General features: G+C 44.3%; 1 protein-coding gene across 2 annotated transcripts; it reads left to right on the forward strand.

Annotated features, from left to right (window-relative positions):
* Nucleotides 1–262: 262 nt before the first annotated feature.
* On the forward strand, nucleotides 263–21,934 carry ildr1.L (immunoglobulin-like domain containing receptor 1 L homeolog). 2 transcript variants are annotated; one of them, XM_018245342.2, is made up of 8 exons: nucleotides 263–304; nucleotides 9,880–10,050; nucleotides 10,245–10,394; nucleotides 14,543–14,662; nucleotides 16,526–16,672; nucleotides 17,413–17,544; nucleotides 19,164–19,990; nucleotides 20,917–21,934. In XM_018245342.2, exons 2-8 carry the CDS (start codon nucleotides 9,927–9,929, stop codon nucleotides 20,956–20,958), a joined length of 1,542 nt encoding a protein of 513 aa, XP_018100831.1. In that variant the 5' UTR covers nucleotides 263–304; nucleotides 9,880–9,926; the 3' UTR covers nucleotides 20,959–21,934.
* Nucleotides 21,935–25,380: the final 3,446 nt, after the last annotated feature.

Consider the following 25,380-nt stretch of genomic DNA (forward strand, 5'->3'; position numbering starts at 1 on the left):
GGTATTTTCTTCAAGAAAAAGTGTGTGTGGGGGGAGGGGGGTCCAATCAGTGGCATAAAAATGTACTGAGGGGCCCAGAGCAAACAGTCGTCACCCCCTCGCCCCCCTCCCAACCTGCTCTCAGCTTCTTCCCTCCCAGCATTGCCACTGACACACAATACCAGTTTTACAGCTTAAAGGGACACTAACAACAGAAACCAATAGGGGTACTCTGTACCTTTAAATACCCAGAAAACCTGTTGCAGCTGGGCGGAGCTCTACTTGCAAGATGGCGGCTCACATCAGGGCTGCAATTCAACTTAAAGTAAGATTTATCTATAAGTAATTGCAGACAGTTGAATGGAATGTAAGCCTTTGAGCCCACATCCTGACCCAGACCCTTCCCTGGCAGCCAGGACTCATACCCATTATATGGGGGACAATGTGGAACTGTGGGTACAGAATAAAGAGAATTGTGGCAATTGCATGAACTTTATCAGTAAATAAGACCCCACATGGGGCTCATCTAGCACTGGGCATATGGTCACCTGGGCAATAACCCATAGCAACTAATTTGTAATTGGCTATTTATCAAACAGTGGTAGGTGGAATAATGAAAGCAAAATTGTGATTGGTTGCTATGGGTTACTGCCTAGAGGCAAATCTGCCCAGTGTTAGTAAATAAGCTCTTGATGCCAAATGGATTTTCAACTGAACCTGCTGGGCTTGTGGCCCGCTGGCAGAATTAGCCACGCGACATTGCGCTGACATTGGCAGAAGGGAGATGTGACATGAGGCAACAGGGAATTAGTAGTTACACGGACAGGGGAACAGGCAAAGAAGGTGCCTGAGAGAGGAGTTGGGGGATGCTGGGAGTTGTAGTCCAATCACAACTGTAGATCAGCAGGTGCTTGATAAAGAGGAGTTGGGGGATGCTGGGAGTTGTAGTCCAATCACAACTGTAGTTCAGCAGGTGTCTGAGAAAGAGGAGTTGGGGTTGTTAGTCCGGGCCTGCTGGGAGTTGTAGTTGAAGGAGCAGGAGGACAGCAGGTGGCACATTCCTGGTTAAGAGAAATTAAGGGATGCAGGGAGTTGTAGTGCAGTGACAGCTGGAGAGCAGAAGGTGCCACATCCCAGGTTGAGAGAAGTGCTGGGAGTTGTTGAGGTTGAGAGAAGTGCTGGGAGTTGTAGTAGGCAGAGTCAGGCATGGGCCATATGTCAGGTTTAGTAGAGTCAGGGGTGCTGGGAGTTGTAGTCCAATGAGCAGGAGGGGGAGGAGGGAGTGACGGGTCAGTGAGAGGGAGGAGGAGAGGGAACCAGTCTCACCAGTGCGGCTCCTGCTGGGGGAGGGGAGGAAGTTTCGGAGGTGCCGGGAGTTTTACTGGGTTTCCCCGCAGTTGGCACCGGGGCAGGAGGGTCGGAGAGGAGGGTCGGACACCGGCAGGAGGAGTATTGGGAGTAAGAGGAGAGCGGAGGAGAAGTCCGGGGGGAGAGAGCACGTGACACAATGATCCCCCCCCGGGCGCTGCTGCTGATCTCAGTCTGGATGATCTCGGGTGAGTGACGCCCCCCCGCTGGGACATGAGATGGGGGGGGGGTTACACTGGTATCGGGGGGAGCTGAGAGTGTTGCGCGTGCGCAGTGAGACTCACCTGTACAGGTGTAATAATAATACTGGTGATACTGGTGCTTCCTGCTCTGTCACTGGAGGAACCCGAGCCCCTGATTATTTATTATTATTTATTTATTGTTATTTATTATATCACTTGTTTCACTACAACTCCCAGCATCCTTTGCAACACATAAAATAACATCACAATGAAAGATTCAGCTCTGTGTTTTTGGATGAGGTCTCTCTCCCCCCCTGCAATTATTGTCTTCACCCCCCCATGCCCCTCCCATTGCTTTTACTCTCACAGGCCCCTCCCCATCTTCCTTCACCCCCCCCATGTCTCCCCAACTCTCTCTGCTTCTCATTAGCCCAAAAATGGCAGTTTGTGACCCCTTTGACAACTGACGTCCCAGGTTTTTCTACTCCCCGGCCAATAAAGTGTAAATGACTGAGCAGACACTGTGCATGCTGGGAGTTGTGTCCCTATTCACTCCTGGTATGGGACCCCCACTTCCTACACTAAAGTCTGGAGAAACTCCCGGGACGTGAGCCCTGAGCTAAATGCTCCAAATACCAAATTTCAGGATTTCTAGGGAATTGATGGGAGTAACTGGGCCCGTAGCCATTCAGACTCGCAGCCCCCTGGCACCAAGTGCAAATCTATAATTCAGTGGATTATTCTGAAATCCAATTTGTTGGTTCTCCTTGTAATGGGCACCAGTTCCCTTGAGCTCTGCAGTTCTGATCCCTGTAGGGTTAATCCATTGCTGAACTGGGAGGAGCTGATGTTTTGGCCCAGACAGAGCTGCCATACCACACAACTGGCATTTACTGTTACTGAAATACAGACTCAATAGAGACTACACAGACATGTAGATGGGCATCACCAGAGCTTGGCACCACTCTGGGCTCCATCTGTAGCAATGTACCTGCTAATGGGAATGGAGCATTGGGTACAGTATCTGTGTAAATTTTACTGCACCCCACTCGCTCTGCACCCCACTCGCTCTGCACCAATTCGCTCTGCACCCCACTCGCTCTGCACCCCATTTAATAAGTGCCAATTCAGTCCGATAATTGGGTTTATTTACGCCAGCCATGTCAATCTTCTGACAGTTGCACTTTCTGCCAGTTACACCTCTGAATGTCTGCCTTGCACTGACGGGTGCCCCTGCTTTTGCCCTGCGAATAATGGCTGAATAATTGGAGTGCCCGCCTTCTCCCCATGTCTTTCCCATGACAAGCTCCATTTGTTCCTTCCAGAGCAGCATTCAGATGTCAGTTTCTGTGCCCTTAGATTGGAGGGAGAAAGATTTGTCTCTGACACCGAAATACCCCCAAATATGCAATTGTTATTAAAGGGGTTGTTGCCTTTAAATGAACTGTTAGTATGATATAGAGAGTGATATTCTGAGACAATTTGCAATTGGTTTTCTTTTTTTATTATTTGTGGCTTTTGAGTTATTTAGCTTTTTATTCAGCAGCTCTCCAGTTTGTAATTTCAGCCATCTGGTTGCCAGGGTCCAAATTCCCCTAGCAACCATGAAATAATTTGAATAAGTGACTAGGATATGAATAGGAGAGGCCTGAATAGAAAGATGATTAATAAAAAGTAGAAATAATAATAAATGTGTAGCCTTACAGAGCATTTGTTTTTAGATGGGGTCAGTGACCCCCATTTGCAAACTGGAAAAAGTCAGAAGAAGAAGGCAAATAATTCAAAAAACATAAAAAATTAAAAGCCAATTGAAAAGTTGCTTAGAACTGGTCATTCTATATAACACACTGAAAGTTAATTTAAAGGGGAACCACCCTTTTAAACACAAACAAAAATGGCAGGGTTTAGAGGGGAGAGGAATTCTGCCAGCGGGAAATTCTGGCTCTCAAGAGTGGGCAAACCCATCAGTGCGGGGGGCTTCAGTAATCATGGTCTGATGGGGCAGTGCATTCCCCTCCCTGCTCTGCATCTGTCACACAATGTCCCACTCTCGTGAAAGGATCTAGCTGGGGAGGCCAACCGTGTTACGCCTGAGTAAGTCTAACAGGGGGCGTGCACTGTCCTACACATGTATATTATATATATATTCAATGATAATGATCAAAGCTCCACCCATGTTGAATGCAAATCATCAAGCATTCTGAGAAAGAATTCACGGGTTGATTCACTGATTGGGCAATTGAGTTGATGCCATGAATCCAGTATCCCCCACCCCTGATGCTTTTGAAGCTTCTCCCTTGCTTGCTGATTTGCATATATGTAAATGAGGGGCGGAGCTTCTGTTTATACCCTTCTTGTTATGAATGTGCTGTTTGTGTGAGTGACAGAATCCCGGGATCACAATGGGACCGTCTCTAGTCTCCCGAGATGAAACGATAGGAAAGGTTCTGGTGTCTAGGCTTGGGCGAATTTGACCCATTTCGTTCCACCGAAAATTCGGCGCCGGCGAAATGTCGCCTACTCCATACAAGTCTATGGGCGTCATTTCTGCGGCGAGACAACTCGAAAAAATTCGCCCAGTGGTGTATTGTTTCGGCCGGACACATCCCACCATTGCCAGTACAGAGAAGACGGTTCCTGCTGGAACGTAATTGAAATGTTTTCCGTTTTGGGTGCGAGTGCAGTGGAAGGCTACAGTAGTAGTTATTTACTTAAGGGGTAACAATGAGCGAGTCGCCTGCGGGGTTTATTGAATTTGCTGCTGATTCCCCCCCCCCATGGCTCCGGGATTTATCAATAAGTCTCTCATTGGGAACAATTCGGAGATTTATTCTTTATTCTGCCATTGAAATAACTCACTAAAGCTCCTCTCCCTTTATTCTCCCCAAACGCTGCTAAATTAGACTTTTTGTTTTATTATTGAATTAGAACAGTTTTTCAGGTCGATCTTCGTAACGACAGAATTTCTGCTGAATCGAACCGCCGCCTCCCACATGTCAACAACTTTCCCCAGGGTGCCATTTATTAATAGGGAAAGTAACATAAAAACAAAATAAATAAAAATAGTTACACTTCTGGGCAAATTGTATGGACAAAATTTAAAAAATTTTTAGTTCAGAGGGTTTAACCATGAAGTTGCGACAACTTCCTATTGTTTAGAAATATACAGAGAAGGAATGTTCTGGGCACACAATAAGCTATACCCTCATACTGTACTGTCTTAAGGGAATCAATATGGCACCTCCCTCCTCCCATATGTATAAATACAAATATACAGAGAAGGAATGTTCTGGGCACACAATAAGCTATACCCTCATACTGTACTGTCTAAGGGAATCAATATGGCACCTCCCTCCTCCCATATGTATAAATACAAATATACAGAGAAGGAATGTTCTGGGCACACAATAAGCTATACCCTCATACTGTATTGTCTAAGGGAATCAATATGGCACCTCCTCCTCCCATATGTATAAATACAAATATACAGAGAAGGAATGTTCTGGGCACACAATAAGCTATACCCTCATACTGTACTGTCTAAGGGAATCAATATGGCACCTCCTCCTCCCATATGTATAAATACAAATATACAGAGAAGGAATGTTCTGGGCACACAATAAGCTATACCCTCATACTGTACTGTCTAAGGGAATCAATATGGAACCTCCTCCTCCCATATGTATAAATACAAATATACAGAGAAGGAATGTTCTGGGCATATAGTTCTGTATTCAGTCACTCATACTGTACTGGGATGCTGTAGAAATATGGCAGTACCCATTCCTGTGTATAAATACCACTATAGAGAGGGGGAAAGCTGTTTATATAAAACAAGTGAACTGCCTCATTTTAAGCCACAATGATTGGCCGAGGGGCAGGGTGGCTACTCTGGGACATTCCTGGAATTTCATTGCCGTTACTTTTCCCATTAGAAGCAATAAAGCGCTGTGTGTAGCCGGGAGCAGGGATACTTTCCAACGTTCCCATTCATCCATTGCCCGGATTTACAGTTCACAGGGAGAATCAGGCTCGGCAGCCAATGAGGGAGCTGGAATCCTCCGCAGAACTGAAAGTTAAAAGGACGGGAGGAACCTGTATTTCTGCTCTTACCCCAGCCCTGCCCATCACTTCCCTCTCTTTATAAGCGACTCCTGAATAAGCAGAAAAAAATTGAAATGGTTTCTCTGGTGCAGAGGCCGCCGCACGTTTACTGTGACCTTGAGATGCAGCAGGACAGAGTATCACCGGCTCAGGCTGCAGCAGGACAAATCTGTACTTCACACCTCAATTGTTTTTTATGCCTCGTGCCCTGGGAGTAATTTAGGAAAACACTGAAACTGCTATTAAATGAGACACACAAACTCTAAATATAATCCTGAAAGTACCACATATTCACAGACATCTGTACCCTGTTTACAGTAGGGGGTACATTATCCCTTATAATACATGAGTGATACTCAGAGTTCCCTGTATAACTCAGCCTGCAGCCTTGTGCCTTTATATGGTCACAGAACAACCCCTCAGTGACTTCTAATATCCTTATCATTTACACTAGGGGTACATTATCCCTTATAATACATGAGTGATACTCAGAGTTCCCTGTATAACTCAGCCTGCAGCCTTGTGCCTTTATATGGTCACAGAACCCCTCAGTGACTTCTAATATCCTTATCAATTACAGTAGGGGGTACATTATCTCTTATAATACATGAGTGATACTCAGAGTTCCCTGTATAACTCAGCCTGCAGCCTTGTGTCTTTATATGGTCACAGAACAACCCCTCAGTGACTTCTAATATCCTTATCATTTACAGTAGGGGGTACATTATCCCTTATAATACATGAGTGATACTCAGAGCTCCCTGTATAACTCAGCCTGCAGCCTTGTGCCTTTATATGGTCACAGAACAACCCCTCAGTGACTTCTAATATCCTTATCATTTACAGTAGGGGGTACATTATCCCTTATAATACATGAGTGATACTCCGAGTTCCCTGTATAACTCAGCCTGCAGCCTTGTGCCTTTATATGGTCACAGAACAACCACTCAGTGACTTCTAATATCCTTATCATTTACAGTAGGGGGTACATTATCCCTTATACTACATGAGTGATACTCAGAGTTCCCTGTATAACTCAGCCTGCAGCCTTGTGTCTTTATATGGTCACAGAACCCCAGTGACTTCTAATATCCTTATCATTTACAGTAGGGGGTACATTATCCCTTATAATACATGAGTGATACTCAGAGTTCCCTGTATAACTCAGCCTGCAGCCTTGTGCCTTTATATGGTCACAGAACAACCACTCAGTGACTTCTAATATCCTTATCATTTACAGTAGGGGGTACATTATCCCTTAAACTACATGAGTGATACTCAGAGTTCCCTGTATAACTCAGCCTGCAGCCTTGTGCCTTTATATGGTCACAGAACAACCCCTCAGTGACTTCTAATATCCTTATCATTTACAGTAGGGGGTACATTATCCTTATAATACATGAGTGATACTCAGAGTTCCCTGTATAACTCAGCCTGCAGCCTTGTGTCTTTATATGGTCACAGAACAACCCCTCAGTGACTTCTAATATCCTTATCATTTACAGTAGGGGGTACATTATCCCTTATAATACATGAGTGATACTCAGAGTTCCCTGTATAACTCAGCCTGCAGCCTTGTGTCTTTATATGGTCACAGAACAACCCCTCAGTGACTTCTAATATCCTTATCATTTACAGTAGGGGGTACATTATCCCTTATAATACATGAATGATACTAGTATAGTGAGTTGTGCATATGTCAGAGCAATTATGTGGGAAGTGCTATCAGTAATAGGAAATTAAATGTTAGTTAATTGTATTTGCCTATGATTATGGGGAACCACAACAGTCGCACTGATTGTTGTATTTACATTTAGTATCACATTAGGGAAGGCAACAATGCGCCGGGAGTTAAAGGCCAATCCTTATCGTTTGCGGCTGGGCTCCATGCCTCAATCCCTTGCGCAGTTCTTCAGGTTATTAGAGTAATTCCTCCACTGTGGTTTTAAAGTCACGCTAACAACTTTCCAATATCCATTCATTCCTTATTCTCACTGTAAATGTAATTTCTATTGAAAACAACGTCTGTCTGTCCCTTTCTTTTCTCCAGTTCTGACTCTTGAAACATTGTAGCAGCAAAGAGAATATTCAGAGACTATAAACTGACATAGAGCAATTACATTTGTGCCATAACTATAAACCCAGTGATATTTTTAAATAATGTATATTAAAGTGTTGCTTAGAATTGCATATTCTTTCATTGTGCAATTAAAATAAAAAAAAATCAAGTTTTGGGTGGAGTTTCCCTTTAAATACTAAAAAACTTTGATAATTAATGGTTAGTGAAACAAAATATATAAGCGAGGAATACCTATGCTGCCATAGTTTTATGGGATCTCTCTGTACAGACTATGAGCAAACTTAGGGACTGTTCCTGCTGAATTGTGCTTAGTACAGGGAATACCTATGCTGCCATAGTTTTATGGGATCTCTCTGTACAGACTATGAGCAAACTTAGGGGCTGTTCCTGCTGAATTGTGCTTAGTACAGGGAATACCTATGCTGCCATAGTTTTATGGGATCTCTCTGTACAGACTATGAGCAAACTTAGGGGACTGTTCCTGCTGAATTGTGCTTAGTACAGGGAATACCTATGCTGCCATAGTTTTATGGGATCTCTCTGTACAGACTATGAGCAAACTTAGGGGCTGTTCCTGCTGAATTGTGCTTAGTACAGGGAATACCTATGCTGCCATAATTTTATGGGATCTCTCTGTACAGACTATGAGCAAACTTAGGGGCTGTTCCTGCTGAATTGTGCTTAGTACAGGGAATACCTATGCTGCCATAGTTTTATGGGATCTCTCTGTACAGACTATGAGCAAACTTAGGGGCTGTTCCTGCTGAATTGTGCTTAGTACAGAGGAATACCTATGCTGCTATAGTTTTATGGGATCTCTCTGTACAGACTATGAGCAAACTTAGGGACTGTTCCTGCTGAATTGTGCTTAGTACAGGAGAATACCTAATCCCAACTTTCCTTCCATTAAAAAGAAACAGTTGATAAAAAGGAAAAACGTGAAGCAAAGTTTCTCATTAAATACATAAACTATAAAATTCGCAGCCATTGTCGCATGTCGAGGGCTATAAATTTACTAACACAGAGTTGTCGGTAATTGATTTATAGTCCATTTTACATCGGCCTTTTATTTCTTGCGTCTGGTCCCGCATAACTGATTTATCTTCTGTCGGTGCTGCTGAGACGTCTGCTCTTTTATTGATTCAAAGCGACACTGTTGGCGTAAGCGCCGGGAGTTGCGACTTTATATCCCCGCGCGGGGGGGTAGATTAAAGGGAAAGTAAAGTGTAAAATAGAATAAGGCTAGAAATGCTGTATTCAAACATAAACATGAACTTGCTGCACCACAAGCCTAATCAAACAAATGATTTATGCTTTCAAAGTTGGCCACAGGGGGTCACCATCTTGTAACTTTGTTATACATCTTTGCAAGACCAAGACTGTGCACATGCTCAGTGTGATCTGGGCTGCTTAGGGATCGTCATGAAATAACAAAACAGCACAAGTCAAATAATATCTGCCAGAAGCCGATACACAAGACTGATTAATAATCAGAATATACAGACTGCACTGGGTCCTGTGTTGTCATGTAATCTAATGTGGATTTTATAGTTTTTCTATTGTTTAATACAAACTTTCTCCAACTCTGCAGAACCAGTGGCTGCAGCAAAATAATCCTCCAAATAGAATCCCAGTTTATCTGTTTAAATCTGGCTCCATGATCTTTGTCCCTGCAGCTGGAGTTGGAAACAGTAAAGGGGATGAAAAGCAAAAATAAAATCCAATACAAATCTATACACAGTCGCCGACTGCTCTACAGGGAAACAAACAAAGCTGCTTGAGTTCTGCTTGGCTGGGAAGTAAGGCGGGGGCTCCCCCTGCTGTTCATAAGTATGATTGTTTCCCTGCAGAGCAGTTAGGGACCGTCTGACAATTCCTATCCACAGCAGAAAATGAAGGGAGAATTTCACTGCATACAGTCAGGTTTCTTATAAAAACTGTCACATTTATTAATTAAAGTATATTGGAGATTGGTTTCTTTTTTATTTAAGAAAGTAAAAATTGGATTTTATTTGTTTGCCTTTACATGCCCTTTAAAGGGGAGGGGGAGGCACCAATTATCTCCAGTTGTAATTATCACTGCCAGTCTTTGGGCGGAGGGTAAATTCCTATAGGAATAAAATAGATAGTAGCGCAGGCTGATAAAGTCTCTGGTTGTTATTACAGGGGGCCGGACACTGTTGGTGACGGTTCAGGACACGCAGAGATACACGATGCTCTTCTCCTCCATTATTCTCAAGTGCGACTACAGCACCTCGGCTCAGATCCAGGATGTGGCCGTCACGTGGAGGTTCAAATCCTTCTGCAAGGATCCCATATTTGATTACTACTCTGCAGGTAAGTCCTGCAACTTTTCTATTCTCTGCACTGGGGGTTCTGACTCCTAATACAATGTAGCACAAGCCTGCTGGGAGAGATCTGTCCTATCTAGTCTTATATTCATGGGTAGCAAAATGGAGATGAAACTGTAATACTGCCGGTGGTATTGGCTCTTACATTGGACACAAAAGTGACAGACAATTTTCTCTCAGCCTATCAGGCATCGCTGAGTCTCAATCAAGACCCCGCCAATGACTGCAATGACAACCAGCGGGAGGTGAGAATCGTCATCCAGAAGCGAGGGCAGAACGAACCAGTGCTGGGCGTGGATTACAGACAGCGCAAAATCACCATTCAGAATAGTAAGTGATACAGATCCTATCTGATCCCCCATTGTAAGCAGCAGTCCTGTCCTGCTTTATGGCAGCTGAGATTCTAGCTATCTGTATAACAGAACATTCTGTCCCAGTGGCTGCACAGATCCTATCTGATCCCCATTGTAAGCAGCAGTCCTGTCCTGCTTTATGGCAGCTGAGATTCTAGCTATCTGTATAACAGAGCATTCTGTCCCAGTGACTGCACAGATCCTATCTGATCCCCATTGTAAGCAGCAGTCCTGTCCTGCTTTATGGCAGCTGAGATTCTAGCTATCTGTATAACAGAACATTCTGTCCCAGTGGCTGCACAGATCCTATCTGATCCCCATTGTAAGCAGCAGTCCTGTCCTGCTTTATGGCAGCTGAGATTCTAGCTATCTGTATAACAGAGCATTCTGTCCCAGTGGCTGCACAGATCCTATCTGATCCCATTGTAAGCAACAGTCCTGTCCTGCTTTATGGCAGCTGAGATTCTAGCTATCTGTATAACAGAACATTCTGTCCCAGTGGCTGCACAGATCTGATTTTTTCACATTACTTCAGGATTTTACTTGTATTATTAGCGACTCAGATAAGAAAAGGAAACAAATAATTCAGCTTTTAATAAACAGCGCCATCAAGTGGTAACAGATATTATTATCCGCTAAGACTGTGATTAAGCAGCGGCTTTTGTGCTCAAATTCAACTCCTCGGAGCCACAGTGTCACCTAATTTAATGCCTCTCCCTATTACTGTGGTTTAAATAATAGAAACTCAACTGTAAAATATATATATATATATATAATACACAAAAGCCATGAATATCTTGTAAATTATATCCTTATAAACGGTGAGTTCTGATGTCATCAGTTATAAACGGTGAGTTCTGATGTCATTTCTGTCACATGACTCACAAAAACTTGTGTATTATAATAAATAAAGTACCCCCAGTTGCTTATAATATCCTTATATTTTACAAGAGGGGTACTTTATTCAATATATCTATATCTATATATATATATATTGTGTGTATAACAAACAAATACAGACTAGTGTGAGGATATGGAGTCATTTCATTGATGGGTCAGTGATGGTGAGTGACACCTTTTGACTGGGGGGTGATGGGTGGAAATAAGTGGGTGCCGGGGGCAGTGAGGGTTGATTTGTGTATAAAGGGATTTCACTTGTTCCTTCCCCCCAGTTCTGTCAGGCTCCATTATGTTCCTCCTGCTCAGCAGCCGGCAGCTCCTCATTCCCCCACAGCCCCAATCTGTCACATTAGCTCTAACTGTCAGGCTGCATATGTCCTGTCTGTCTGTGTCGGTGGGAGTCCTGCTGACTGTCAGAATGTCGTTTCATGTCCCTTGACTCTCAGCCAGACGGCACAGGGAATGTTCAGCTGACAAAATAATGGAAACCCTCAATATAAATAATAGATGTATATACACGATATTGACTCCAGCACCCCCACATCTCATTTCTAAACCAGGGAGTTGGATATGAAGTTGCCCCTCCCTTTGCTGCTATAACTGCCCCATCTCTTCTGGGAAGGTCCCACTAGATATTGGAACATTGTTGCTGGGAGTTGTTGCTGGGAGTTGTTTCCATTCAGCCACAAGAGCATTAGTGAGGTTGGGCACTGATATTGGGGATCAGGCTGACAGTTGGGGATCCAGTTCATTCTACTGGGCTTCAGTTGGGTTGTTCCTCCTGTTGCTGCTATAACTGCCCCATCTCTTCTGGGAAGATCCCACTAGATGTTGGAACATTGTTGCTGGGAGTTGTTACTGGGAGTTGTTGCTTTCATTCAGCCACAAGAGCATTAGTGAGGTTGGGCACTGATATTGGGGATCAGGTTTACAGTTGGGGTCCCAGTTCATTCTACTGGGCTTCAGTTGGGTTGCTCCTCCTATTGCTGCTTTAACTGCTCCATCTCTTCTGGGAAGGTCCCACTAGATGTTGGAACATTGTTGCTGGGAGTTGTTGCTGGGAGTTGCTTCCATTCAGCCACAAGAGCATTAGTGAGGTTGGGCACTGATATTGGGGATCAGGCTCACAGTTGGGGATCCAGTTAATTCTACTGGGCTTCAGTTGGGTTGAGGTCAGGGCTGAGTGCAGTCAGGTTCTTCCCATCTCAGCAAACTCATTCCTTATGGACCTGGCTCTGTACATGGGGGGGTTATTGTGCTGAAACAGGAAAGTGCCCCATCCCCAAACTGTTCCACAAAGCAGGAAACTCAGGAATGTCACTGTAGCCTTAAGGTTTCACTGGAACCAGGGACCCAACAGCCCCAGATCATTATTTCTATTGCTTCTGTGTTCTACGGTGCCCACCTGTACACCCACCACTCCAGCTGACACTTAGGAACGGGCAAAACAATCCTTCTGACCTCTAGTGGCAGCCAATAGAATTTTCTGTAGGATTTTCTCGAATGAATTTATATCAATAGGAAGGTATTAGAGTGACCTCTAGTGGCAGCCACAAGTATTTTCTCGAAAGAATTTATATCCAGTATGTAATTAGTCGGTATATACTCCGGCACTCACCAACCTTCAGCCAACTCAGTGCTCCCCATTCAAGGCGTATAGTAGAAGCGCTCACGTGTATAAGAGCATAGAACAAAGAAATGTCTGAGCCCCTGCAGGTTAAGGTGAATACATCAAATAATATTTACAAATGAACAGCTACAGAGTTGGATACATTGGTGCATTTCCAGTTAACCAGTTCAGGCACTGGACACACATTTGTTTTATAAAACGTAACTTTTAATAATAGTACTGTAAAACCACGCTGCCACGTACAATAGACTCACTACTATATTGATTCATAAGTAGTGCTGGACCTTGTCCATAAAACCACAATTAATTAAAATCAACAAAAGGTGGAACGGCGGTGTAGTTGAACTAGTAAAACCACAATTAAATAGTGTAATACAGTGATCCCCAACCAGTAGCTCGCGAGCAACATGTTGCTCTCCAACCCCTTGAATGTTGCTCTCTGTGTCCTCAGAGCAGATGCTTATTTTTGAATTCCAGGCTTGGAAGCAAGTTTTAATTGCATAAAAACTAAGTATAGTGCCAAGTACAGCCTCTTGTAGGCTTCCAGTCCACATAGGGGCAACCAAATGGCCAATCACAGCCCTTATTTGGCTCCCCATGGGACTATTTTATGCTTGTGTTGCTCCCCAACTCTTTTTACATTTGAATGTGGCTCATGGGTAAAAAAAGGTTGGGGACCCCTGGTGTAATAGTTTAAGTAATAAGGGTGTTGATCAGTGACTGATCCCTTTTCTGTATCCCCACAAACGGGCTCTCACCCGTCTCAGTCCCTTTCACCATTCGTTATGCCCCATGTGGGTTTTAACTAGGGATGCACCAAATCCAGGATTCGGTTCGGGATTCGGCCTTTTTCAGCAGGATTCGGATTCGGCTGAATCCTTGTGCCTGGCCGAACCGAATCCTAATTTGCATATGCAAATTGTGGGGAGGGTGGGATTTCACCTGACTTTTTGTTACAAAACAAGGAAGTAAACCAATTTTTTTCCACTTTTTCCTTTCCCGTCCCTAATTTGCTTATGCAAATTAGGATTCGGATTTGGTTCAGTATTCAGCCGAATCTTCCAAGATGGATTCGGGGATTTGGCCGAATCCAAAATAGTGGATTCGGGGAATCCCTCGTTTTAACTACTGGTGAGGGATAAACAAGTTTCAGGAGGTAAAGTAAAAGCTCAATTGCCGAGGGGTGAAAATCAGATTTTTTTTCCTGCAAAGCAAATTTTCGTGAAAACGTGATAAATAAGCATAAAAAACCCGAGCAGATTTGATTGGAGTTTGTCTGGTTACCTTCCCATTGTTCTGTTGTTAGGCTGCTGGGGGGAAGGGAGGGGGTGATATCACTCCAACTTGCAGTACAGCAGTAAAGAGTGATTGAAGTTTATCAGAGCACAAGTCACATGACTGGGGGCAGCTGGGAAACTGACAATATGTCTAGCCCCATGTCAGATTTTAAAATGAAATATAAAAAAAATCTATTTGCTCTTTTGAAAAATGGATTTCAGTGCAGAATTCTGCTGGAGCAGCACTATTAACTGATGTGTTTTGGAAAAAAAAACGTTTTCCCATGACAGTATTCTTTTCCTGTTTTTTTTTTCTAGAGGCCGACCTGGTGATCAGTGAGGTCATGTGGTGGGACCATGGAGTCTATTTCTGCTCAGTGGAAGCTCAGGGGGACACGTCGGGGGACCCCGATAAAGAGGTCAAACTGGTTGTGCTGCGTAAGTTTTTTGAGCGTCAGCTCTTGGCATTTTCTCTCTCTCGCTGATTGGAGGATTTGCTGTCTACACCCCCAGACTATGCTTTATGGATCCACCCGATTGCTAGTTCCTCTGCTCACATGGGAATCAAACTTTACACATGTAATCATGAAATCTGCAACGATGTGTGGGTTCTCCGTAAATTTCATGGAAATGAGGGTTCAGATTTGGTTCATTTTGACGCAGATTCGGTCAAATTAGGGTCTTTCAAAAAATCTTATCATACACTGAGTCCTTGATCTGGCACAGCCCGGGCCAACGAAGCCCCCCAGAGGGAGAAATTAGGCTTTTTGCAGCAGGTCTAGTCAGGCCCGGATGTGTGGAAAGGTCACATAGGCCTGGGCTTAGGGCGTCAGGATTTAGGGGGGCGGCATGTTGCCCAACCTCACCCACATTGGTTCAAAAACACTGGGGATGCGCTGGAGATACAATAATTTTTTCATGATGAAAATTTGCACGAATAGAAGGGAGAGGAAAGGGGTGACGAACGGCAGTGGGCTTAAAGGCGCCCTCTATGTAAATCCGGCCCAGGGTCTAGTAACCCATAGTAACCAATCAACATTTAATTGGCTAATGTGGGTTACTTTTATATCATCAGCCCCAAGATGCCAGGGAACAAGAGTTGATTGGGGATACACACAGACTATTCTCTCTCTTGCTGTCTGTGCAATAGGCTGACTGGCAAGTGTTTCTGGGAGCTGTAGTTGCACCTACAGGGCATGAGATTGGGTTTGTACACTGGTACTGCACTAGAGGGGACGTTACAGGTCAGATATAGACCCACCAACCAGCTCCTACATGATTCCTCTCTGACAATAACCTGCTGGACCCCCTACAATCTGGTTTTAAGCCACAACACTCCACGGAAACTGCCCTGACTCGACTAACTAATGACCTTTTAACCGCTAAAGCCAACAATCATTTCTCACTACTAATACCGCTTGATCTCTCAGCCGCATTTGACACTGTAGATCACCCTCTCCTCCTCCAGCCCCTCCAGTCACTTGGCCTTCGTGACACAGCCCTGTCTTGGTTCTCTTCTTACATCTCCAATCGTTCCTTTAGTGTCTCCTACAATGGAGTATCATCTTCTCCCCTACCTCTTTCTGTTGGGGTTCCTCAAGGCTCTGTCCTGGGACCATTACTATTCTCCCTCTATACTTCCTCCCTCTGCAAATTAATCAACTCGCATGGTTTCCAATACCACCTCTATGCTGACGATACTCAGATCTATCTCTCCTCTCCTGATCTCAATCCAGAACTCCTAACTCGTGCCTCCTCCTGCCTGTCCGCTATCTCTACCTGGATGTCACAACGCTACCTTAAATTAAACCTCTCTAAAACTGAAATGGTTCTCTTTCCTCCAACTAACACCAGTAGCATCCCAGAAGTATCTATCATAGTTAACAATTCCACTATCTCCCCATCTCCTCAGGCCGGTGCCTTGGGGTTATCCTAGATTTTGCCCTGTCCTTCACGTCTAGACTACTGTAACTCTCTATTAATTGGCCTACCCCACCAGAGTCTGTCATCTCTCCAGTCCATAATGAACACTGCCGCCAGGCTTATACACCTCGGTAACCGCTCCTCCTCCTCCTCTGCTTTATCACTCTGCCAATCCCTGCTCTGGATTCCACTGCCTTTCAGAATAAAATTCAAACGATGACCCTGACATTCAAAGCACTTCATAACTCTGCCCCACCCTACATCTCTGTAAACACTTTTACTTTACAGCGCTGTGGAATATGCTGGTGCTATATAAATAAATGTTAATAATAATAATCCCTTGCACTGTGACTGTTGCATGTGCTTCTTCATCCACAGATTGGCTGACCGTTCTCTTTATCATCCTGGGAGCCTTGTTTCTCTTCCTCCTGATTGGCATTTGCTGGTGCCAGTGCTGCCCACACTGCTGCTGCTGTTACGTTCGCTGCCCGTGCTGCCCAACCAGATGCTGCTGCCCGGAAGAAGGTAAAAAGTGGAGAAAACTGGTTTAGATAACTTGTAATATTTGCCTGTAGTTTGCTGCTCAGAGTAACAGATCCTGCCTTGGGCTAAGGGTTCAGTTTGTGCTGCAAATTTGCAATGAACCTTTTAGTGATTTATCCCCCTTAAAGGAGAACTATTGTACAATGAAAATTTAATATAAGCTTTATCATTCTAAAATAAGACATTATTATTATTATACATATAAATAAATATTCTCCAAAAATAATCAAGTTACTCTTCACACTCAGCGTCTGTTTCTCTTCATTTTTATGAAGTTATTTCAGAAACTGTACAGAATTTTTAATTATGTTTTGAAAGTTTCTTATTTCAGTGTGATAAAGCTAATATTACTTTTTAATTTTCCCGATAGTTCCCCTTTAATGGTTTATCCACTTCTATAAATTGTGTGTGTGATGCTGCCACCAAGTGGTTGAATACAGTAATAATGATTTCAGTTCTCCTGCACAGGAGGGATAATGTCGCCACCATGTGTTTGTAGTGGGTAATGACAGTGGTTGATAGAATGGGCTGCACAATGGTTTCTCAGTGAGTGGAACAGGTTGGAGTGTCTGGGAGTCTTGTGATAGCTTGTTGTGATTGGCTGATAACTGTCTCACAAGCAGCTGATCATTTCTTATAGAATGAGAGTAAGCAAGAAATTCCACTGTGAAGTTCCCAAAATGCTCTTCTCCTCTTTAAATTGTTTTAATTCTCTTCCCCAGCTCTCGCCCGTCACAATTACATGAAACAAATGGAGAGCATGACCCCTTGGATGTTAGACAGGCCGTTTTATGCGGGAGCCGACCGAAACTCCCAGCATTCCTCTTACCAACTGAATCCATTGCTCCAGCGAGGTAAAAAAAAGGGTTAATTGGTTTCTTAAAGGGATTCAAGAGTTCAAAAGGAACTTTTTGGAAGCTGGAGGGTAGGGTCAAGGTGGAGGCAGTCATTGGGGTCAAGGTGGAGGCAGTCAGTGGGATCAAGGTGGAGATAGTCAGTGGGGTCAAGGTGGAGGCAGTCATTGGGGTCAAGGTGGAGATAGTCAGTGGGGTCAAGGTGGAGGAAGTCAGTGGGGTCAAGGTGGAGGAAGTCAGTGGGGTCAAGGTGGAGGCAGTCAGTGGGGTCAAGGTGGAGGCAGTCAGTGGGGTCAAGGTGGAGGAAGTCAGTGGGGTCAAGGTGGAGGAAGTCAGTGGGGTCAAGGTGGAGGCAGTCAGTGGGGTCAAGGTGGAGGCAGTCAGTGGGGTCAAGGTGGAGGCAGTCAGTGGGGTCAAGGTGGAGGCAGTCAGTGGGGTAAAGGTGGAGGCAGTCATTGGGGTCAAGGTGGAGGCAGTCATTGGGGTCAAGGTGGAGGCAGTCATTGGGGTCAAGGTGGAGGCAGTCATTGGGGTCAAGGTGGAGGCAGTCATTGGGGTCAAGGTGGAGGCAGTCATTGGGGTCAAGGTGGAGGCAGTCATTGGGGTCAAGGTGGAGGCAGTCATTGGGGTCAAGGTGGAGATGGAAGAGTAAACTAAGACAGAGGGGCAAGAAGGTGACAGTAGTGTATGTATATATATATCTATATATATATATATATATATATATATATATATATATATATATATATATATATATATATATATATATATATATATATACACACAGTTGAAGATGGATCAAATAGATTTATTCACACATCACTCGTGTATTCCAACGTTTCGGCCCTCGTTGGGGCCTTTATCAAGGATAGAGTGCAAGTGGCAAAAGTGTGGTTTAAATAGACAATTTCCTTTCAAAAAAGGCACCAAAATGACGTCATCAGTCATCTAACACTGTCATTGGTGTAATTCAATTAGTTGTGCTTGTAAAAACATATTGTGATTTCTCCACTAGATGTCGCTCTAAGTCATAGAAATGACTTAGAGCGACATCTATGTTACCCTATAATGAAAAAAAAGGCCTTGAAGCCCTGTAAAATAGTCATGAATTTATTTGATTGTATATGTAAAATGTAAAGTATTGTTTGATAGGTAAATGAAGGCCTTTTTTTCATTATAGGGTAACATATGGTGGATTTGCTGCCTCTTTAGAACAGAGTAAGCAAGGATTTTTTCCTGTAACAAAGTATACTTTTTATCTATATGTTTGTAATATTGCAATGAATTAGAGCGACATCTAGTGGAGAAATCACAATATGTTTTTCAAGCACAACTAATTGAATTATTTACACCAATGACAGTGTTAGATGACCGATGACATCATTGTATACTGTATATATTATATATCTAGCTGTGGCCCTTTGGGTGTTGTTTGAGTACATCTCCAGTGACAGCAGAAGTCTATTCGGTGGATATGGGAGTTGAAAGCGTCTGATGGGTCACGAGCTGAAATCTTTTTTTTTTTTATATATATTTTTGTCCTGAACCCCAAAACATTTGTTTTTAAAGTTACTTTTCGCTTTTGTTGACTTTAATGTTAGTTTTGGTGTCGTCTCCAGACCTTTCACTGCAGAGCAGCCTTCCCATTCCGGCTCCCATGAGCTTCTCACCTCCCAACAATAAAGTCCTGGATTTTCTGGAGACGGAGATCAAGAATCTGAACACGGCGCAGCCCTTGATGTCCGCTCCCCATTACGGCGGCGCCAGCCATCACCCCAGTATGTTGTCGTCCCTCAGTGAAGTTGGGGTGCGGGAGGTGGATCGCCGGGTCATACAGCTTCCTCCATTGGTCGAACATATTGTCAGCTCCCACCGCAGCACTAACTCCTCCCATCAGCGCAGAAATATGGGCTCCTGGGATCCGCTGGATGGAGAGAGAGACAGGAGGAGGAACAGACAGCTGGACGATTCCCTCTCTAATGAGACTAACTGGAGAGCACAGGAGAGACAGCACAGTGACAGATCCTCTGGACATCGGAGAGATCCACCAAACAACCGCCGCCCAAGAAGAGACGTCTCTCCACCTCGTCGATATGGCGACAGTTACAGTGATGAATCCGCTAACAATGACCCCCGAGGTCGTTCCAACCCGCATTCTGATAGGGCGAGACAGACGGAGAGGAGAAGGTCTCCAGAAAGAGGAGATCAAGGGAGGAGAGGAAGCCCTGACAGATATTCCAGGTCCCAAAGGCACAGGAGAAGTTACTCCCCTCCCCATCGACGTGATTCCTGGAGTTCTGAGGATGAAACTCGTAATAACCAACGCGGGAGGGGACGACGCGAACGCTCGTATGAGTGGCCTGAGGAGAAACCGCCAAGTTATAAATCTCTGGAGATCTGTGCGGGGAAAGCTCCAACCCAACGGCCGGGGGCTGTGAGACAGTCTGTAAGTTTATTGACGACTTCAGCTTCTAATACTCATTCTATAGTATTGTATACAGAGGGGCATAGCATTATGGGATCTCTCTGTACAGACTATGAGCAAACTTAGGGGACTGTTCCTGCTGAATTGTGCTTAGTACAGGGAATACCTATGCTGCCATAGTTTTATGGGATCTCTCTGTACAGACTATGAGCAAACTTAGGGGACTGTTCCTGCTGAATTGTGCTTAGTACAGGGAATACCTATGCTGCCATAGTTTTATGGGATCTCTCTGTACAGACTATGAGCAAACTTAGGGGACTGTTCCTGCTGAATTGTGCTTAGTACAGGGAATACCTATGCTGCCATAGTTTTATTGGATCTCTCTGTACAGACTAAGAGCAAACTTAGGGGACTGTTCCTGCTGAATTGTGCTTAGTACAGGGAATACCTATGCTGCCATAGTTTTATGGGATCTCTCTGTACAGACTATGAGAAAACTTAGGGACTGTTCCTGCTGAATTGTGCTTAGTACAGGGAATACCTATGCTGCCATAGTTTTATTGGATCTCTCTGTACAGACTAAGAGCAAACTTAGGGGACTGTTCCTGCTGAATTGTGCTTAGTACAGAGGAATACCTATGCTGCCATAGTTTTATGGGATCTCTCTGTACAGACTATGAGCAAACTTAGGGGACTGTTCCTGCTGAATTGTGCTTAGTACAGAGGAATACCTATGCTGCCATAGTTTTATGGGATCTCTCTGTACAGACTATGAGCAAACAGGGGGCGTTTCCTGCTGAATTGTGCTTAGTACAGGGGAATAAATGTAGTTGTATAAAAAAGCATTTAAAATGTGCTTTTTCATCCAATCTCTACTTTTGACTCACTTAAAGGGATAGTAGACCCTATTTGTGTGTTCTGGTGTCTAATTGTTTCTCTTCCCGCAGGACCGGGCAAGTTCCAGAAGTGGGCGGAGCATGGTGATTTAAGCAGAAGATCCAATAAATATCAACTAATGGAACATAATGGGCTCCCGCAGCTCAAATATTCTAACTTGAAAGCTGAAAGAAGGGAAATCGATAGACACATTAAACCGCAATATTGTCAGTGCCTTTAGGTCCTATATCTGTATATTTGGATCATAACCAGGATTTATACAAGTAACTCACTGTCCCACACCAGATACATTAACGCCAGGCTTCAGTGTCATCGCTCACTGGGGATTTTGGGACCAGTTTAGATTAATGACAATTTATCTCTGCAACAAGGAAAAAACATTCAATTACAAAATTCAAATGGTGCCTGGGGTCTTCCTTGTGTTGCACTTACATTAAATTTGTAGCTTCATTGCATTACACTGAAAGAAAATACATTGATTTTTGTATTTCCAGGAGAAATAAACCCACTAAGCCACTTAGGGCCCCTACTCGCCCCCCTCCCCAGCAAGTGCAGCCTCGCCCCCCTCTCCCCAAAATTAACCAGAACTTCCCACTATACTCTCTCCTGTTTGTTGATTCGTTCCAAACATGGCAGCCAACAAGCCCCCTGCGCAAGGAAGACCAGTACTGGGGAGCAGGGACATATTGGGGAGCAGGGACATATTGGGGAGCAGTGGCTCAGGAGGTTTATGTTACATATGTATAATGAGAAGTAGGAGCATTGGCTCTTTATTGTGTAAATATAATCCTATATAATAAAGTCCAAGTGTCTCTGCGTCCAGTCCCTGTGTCCGTGGAAATGCGCTACTGCGCATGGGCCCCACGGGTCCGAAGTCTCGCGAGAGCTTGCTGCAGCCCAGCCGGCGCCGCCATCTTTATTTTACTGACGCGGGTCACGCTACTTGTGGCTCGAGGTGAGGCGAGATGTCGTCTTTGTGCTGGATGGAGGGGAGAAGATAGTAGGGAGTAGAAAGCAGGTAACGGGGATGTGAAGTGTTCAGGGCTATGCTGCTAACCCCCCTCGCCACCAATGTTAACACCCCCCATGGCCACCAATGTTAACCCCCCCTGGCCACCAATGTTAACCCCCCTAGCCACCAATGTTAACACCCCCTGGGCACCAGCATTAACCCCCTGGCCACCAATGCTACAAAGGGGGCCCTGCCTACTAATGTTACCCATTCTGAAATGTTGGGAGGTATGTGACGACATATGTTCTAGTGCCCGTTAATTTAACGGGCTTAATGTATAATATGTATATAATAATGTGGAATGGGAATTACAATATATAAGGGTGTTTATTAAGCTCTGGAGAGTTAGGGGGCCCATACATTAATCACCTGGGCTTAAACAGTGCCCTATACCTGTGCTCTACTTATGTGTACTATATCTGTGCCCTATATTTGTGCTATACACATGTATACCTGTGCCCTACACCTGTGCCTTATACCTGTGCTCTATCCATGTGTACTATATCTGTGCCTGGGCACTTACATGAGCAGAGCCCCGTTGTGCCCCCTGCATGGACTTTCCCCTCAGTAATGTGCAGGGAAACAATTTATTGAGGACACTTACCCACCCCCACCCTTACGTCTGTCCTTTCTTTATGCCACAGGTATCAGCAGCAACACACACAAATATACACACACACATATATACACACATATACACACACACACACACATATACACACACACACATATATACACACACACACACATATACACATATACACACACACACATATATACACAAATATACACACACACATATATACACACATATACACACACACATATATACACACACACACACATATACACATATACACACACACACATATATACACACACACACACTCCATTGTTAGGGGCAGGTGCATTATGGGAAAAACACATGGGGCTTTGCACTTTTTGCCTTGTCCCTGTAGATAAACAAGTCCTTCTGTATCGGCTCATGACATGTTAGAATATTGGCACTGGCCGTTGCTTATCACATTGTGGGAGTTGCAGGAGGTAGAACCGGTGGTGCAGGTCTAGTGAGTTTCTCTCACTTCTCTCCCCCCCCCCCCACACACACACAGTTTAGGGCAGAATATATAAAAATATCAGGATTTGGAGAATTTTGCAGTTTTATATTTTGTTTTTTTTACTGGAGGAAATATGTTGGCGCTGCTGTGTGTAACTGTTTATACTGGATGTGATTCTATCAGGCTGTTTCTCTGCTTCTTATAGGAGATTTTACCTGTGAATAAACCAGACCTGTTTATAGATTCCTGTGTTTGTGCTGTTCCTGCAGGAATGTATTGACTACAATATACACAAGCAACCAATCAGCAATAACTTTAGCACAGACTACTCCAATGAGTAAAGCTCTGATTGGTTGTTGTTAAAGGTTTCCCTCTCGCTGCAGGGCTGATTCTCCAGTCACTTCTGACCAGGGTTGCCAGGTTGGTGGGTGGGCTACTAATTTAAAGCCCAGGTGGGTTCTGAAAGTACAAACAAGCCAAGGTACAGATTTGGGCTACTTTCTGCGCCTTTGGCTGCTTTGTAGTTTGGAAACCAGCCAAAGTTTTTTTTTATTGCCCTAATGTGCCAAGCCTGTGTCTCAATGCATGTTGAGTAATGTAGTTTTTGTTGAACAATTTGCTGAGTGCCAAGTTGAATGTAAGACTACAATACCCAGCATGCAATGGGACTGACTTGTGTAGACGTCGTGAGTTAACAGATTTTGGGCTCTGTACCCCGATCTCCCGTCACTTTTAAACATTCTCACATTTTCTGGTGACTTTCAGGCGAAAATCTGCTGGACAGCAAAATGTCTAGCGGTTGACCATGTTTTACCAATATTTGTTTAAAATTGTATATGTTTTCGGGCCTCCTGGGACCCCCTCCCCAGTAATGGGTGAATCTGTCCCATTTTGCTTAATGGAAAAATTTGCAAATCCGTGAAAATTTGAAAAAGGCGCCTTTTCACACATATTCATTAATTTTTTTAGACTTTTTTTTTTTTTTCACTGCACATATTTGGCTATTTGTGGGCTGCTGTTGAAGTGCCTCTTGGCTAGTTTTGTAGCCGACTTTGACTGGTTTTGAAAATTAGACCTGGCCCCCCTGCTTCTGACGCTGACTGCACTGGTATTCAAGTCATCCAGTCAGTTCCTTATCAGGCCAGATTATCAGTGTGACTGGATCGGCAGTTGGTAGCAGGTGGTTTAAACAGCAGCTATCAGAGTTCCCCACATGCAGTTCCTGTGGGTGTTTGTGTAACCGATCTTATGATCAAAGAGCAGGGGGTACGATTGGGCCAGGGCCCGCACCCCCTCAGGGCCCCCCAGCAGCTCAAGCGCCATGATTCCCGGCCATTTCCGGGTGTACGGAGGGGGGTGGGGGGCCCGGCAGAGCGTCCTGCGCCAGGGCCAGCCCCCCTCTAGTTACGTCACTGATCAAATTTCTCTCAGCTTCCTGAATAGCGCAGAATCAGGGGTGCTTCGCCAATGAGGCGAGTTGAGGCTGTCGTCTCAGGCGGCAGCGCCCCACTAGGTACCAGGGGGCAGCAAAAATGCTGCTCCTGGTACTTTAAGAGCGAATTTCTGGGGGAGGGGGGGCAGCAGCAACTGCTGCTGCCTCAGGCGGCGGAGGAGCCAGGATCGTCCCTGCGCAGAATTTACTGCATAATGTTCAGAGTAAAGGTCTGAAATTATCCTCACACCTGTCCTATCTTTACACACCTGCTTTTAAATTTCAAACACCTGCTCCCAACACCTGCCAGTATCCCATAAACAGCAGGAGCCATATCAGATTAACGTGGGAAGTGATATACAATCTCACCTACATAATATTATACATTAAGCATTGGGGGGACTACAATAAGCCCCTTGTCTCCTGAGGGCACAATCCCAAATATTCCCAGTTTTATGGAGATTCCTGACTGGTCTATAACAACATTCCGCAGCAGTGGGCTGATCAGATTTTGAAAGCACCACAAGTAAACAGATTTTATACTTCAAGGTGAAAAATGCCCCTAACAATAAGTTGATCCCAGAAAACCATATATTTTTGGAATATACTCCAGTGCCTAGAGTAAGTTTCCCATCAGTCCTTGTTTCCTGGGGACAGGCCCCGTTTCGGGGGAGATTGGAAAAAGTGACCCCCGGAAATGTCTCCACAATGTCCCCGTCATACTGATCTCCCTAACCACAAGGTTTACATTAACTTTTAGTATGTTATAGAATGGACAATTCTAAGCGACATTTCAATTGGTCTTGATTGGTTTTTTTTAAAATAGTTTTTGAATTATTTGCCTTCTTCTGACTTTCCAGCTTTCTAATGGGGGTCACTGACCCCATCTAAAAACAAATTCTCTGTAGGGCTACACATTTATTGTCATTGCTACGTTTTATGAATAGGGATATATATAAATAGAGAAAGATTAAAAGAAGGATTGAGACACAGAACAATGAGAAGGCAGAAA

Source organism: Xenopus laevis, chromosome 2L, assembly GCF_017654675.1.
Source record: "Xenopus laevis strain J_2021 chromosome 2L, Xenopus_laevis_v10.1, whole genome shotgun sequence".
NCBI lineage: Eukaryota > Metazoa > Chordata > Amphibia > Anura > Pipidae > Xenopus > Xenopus laevis.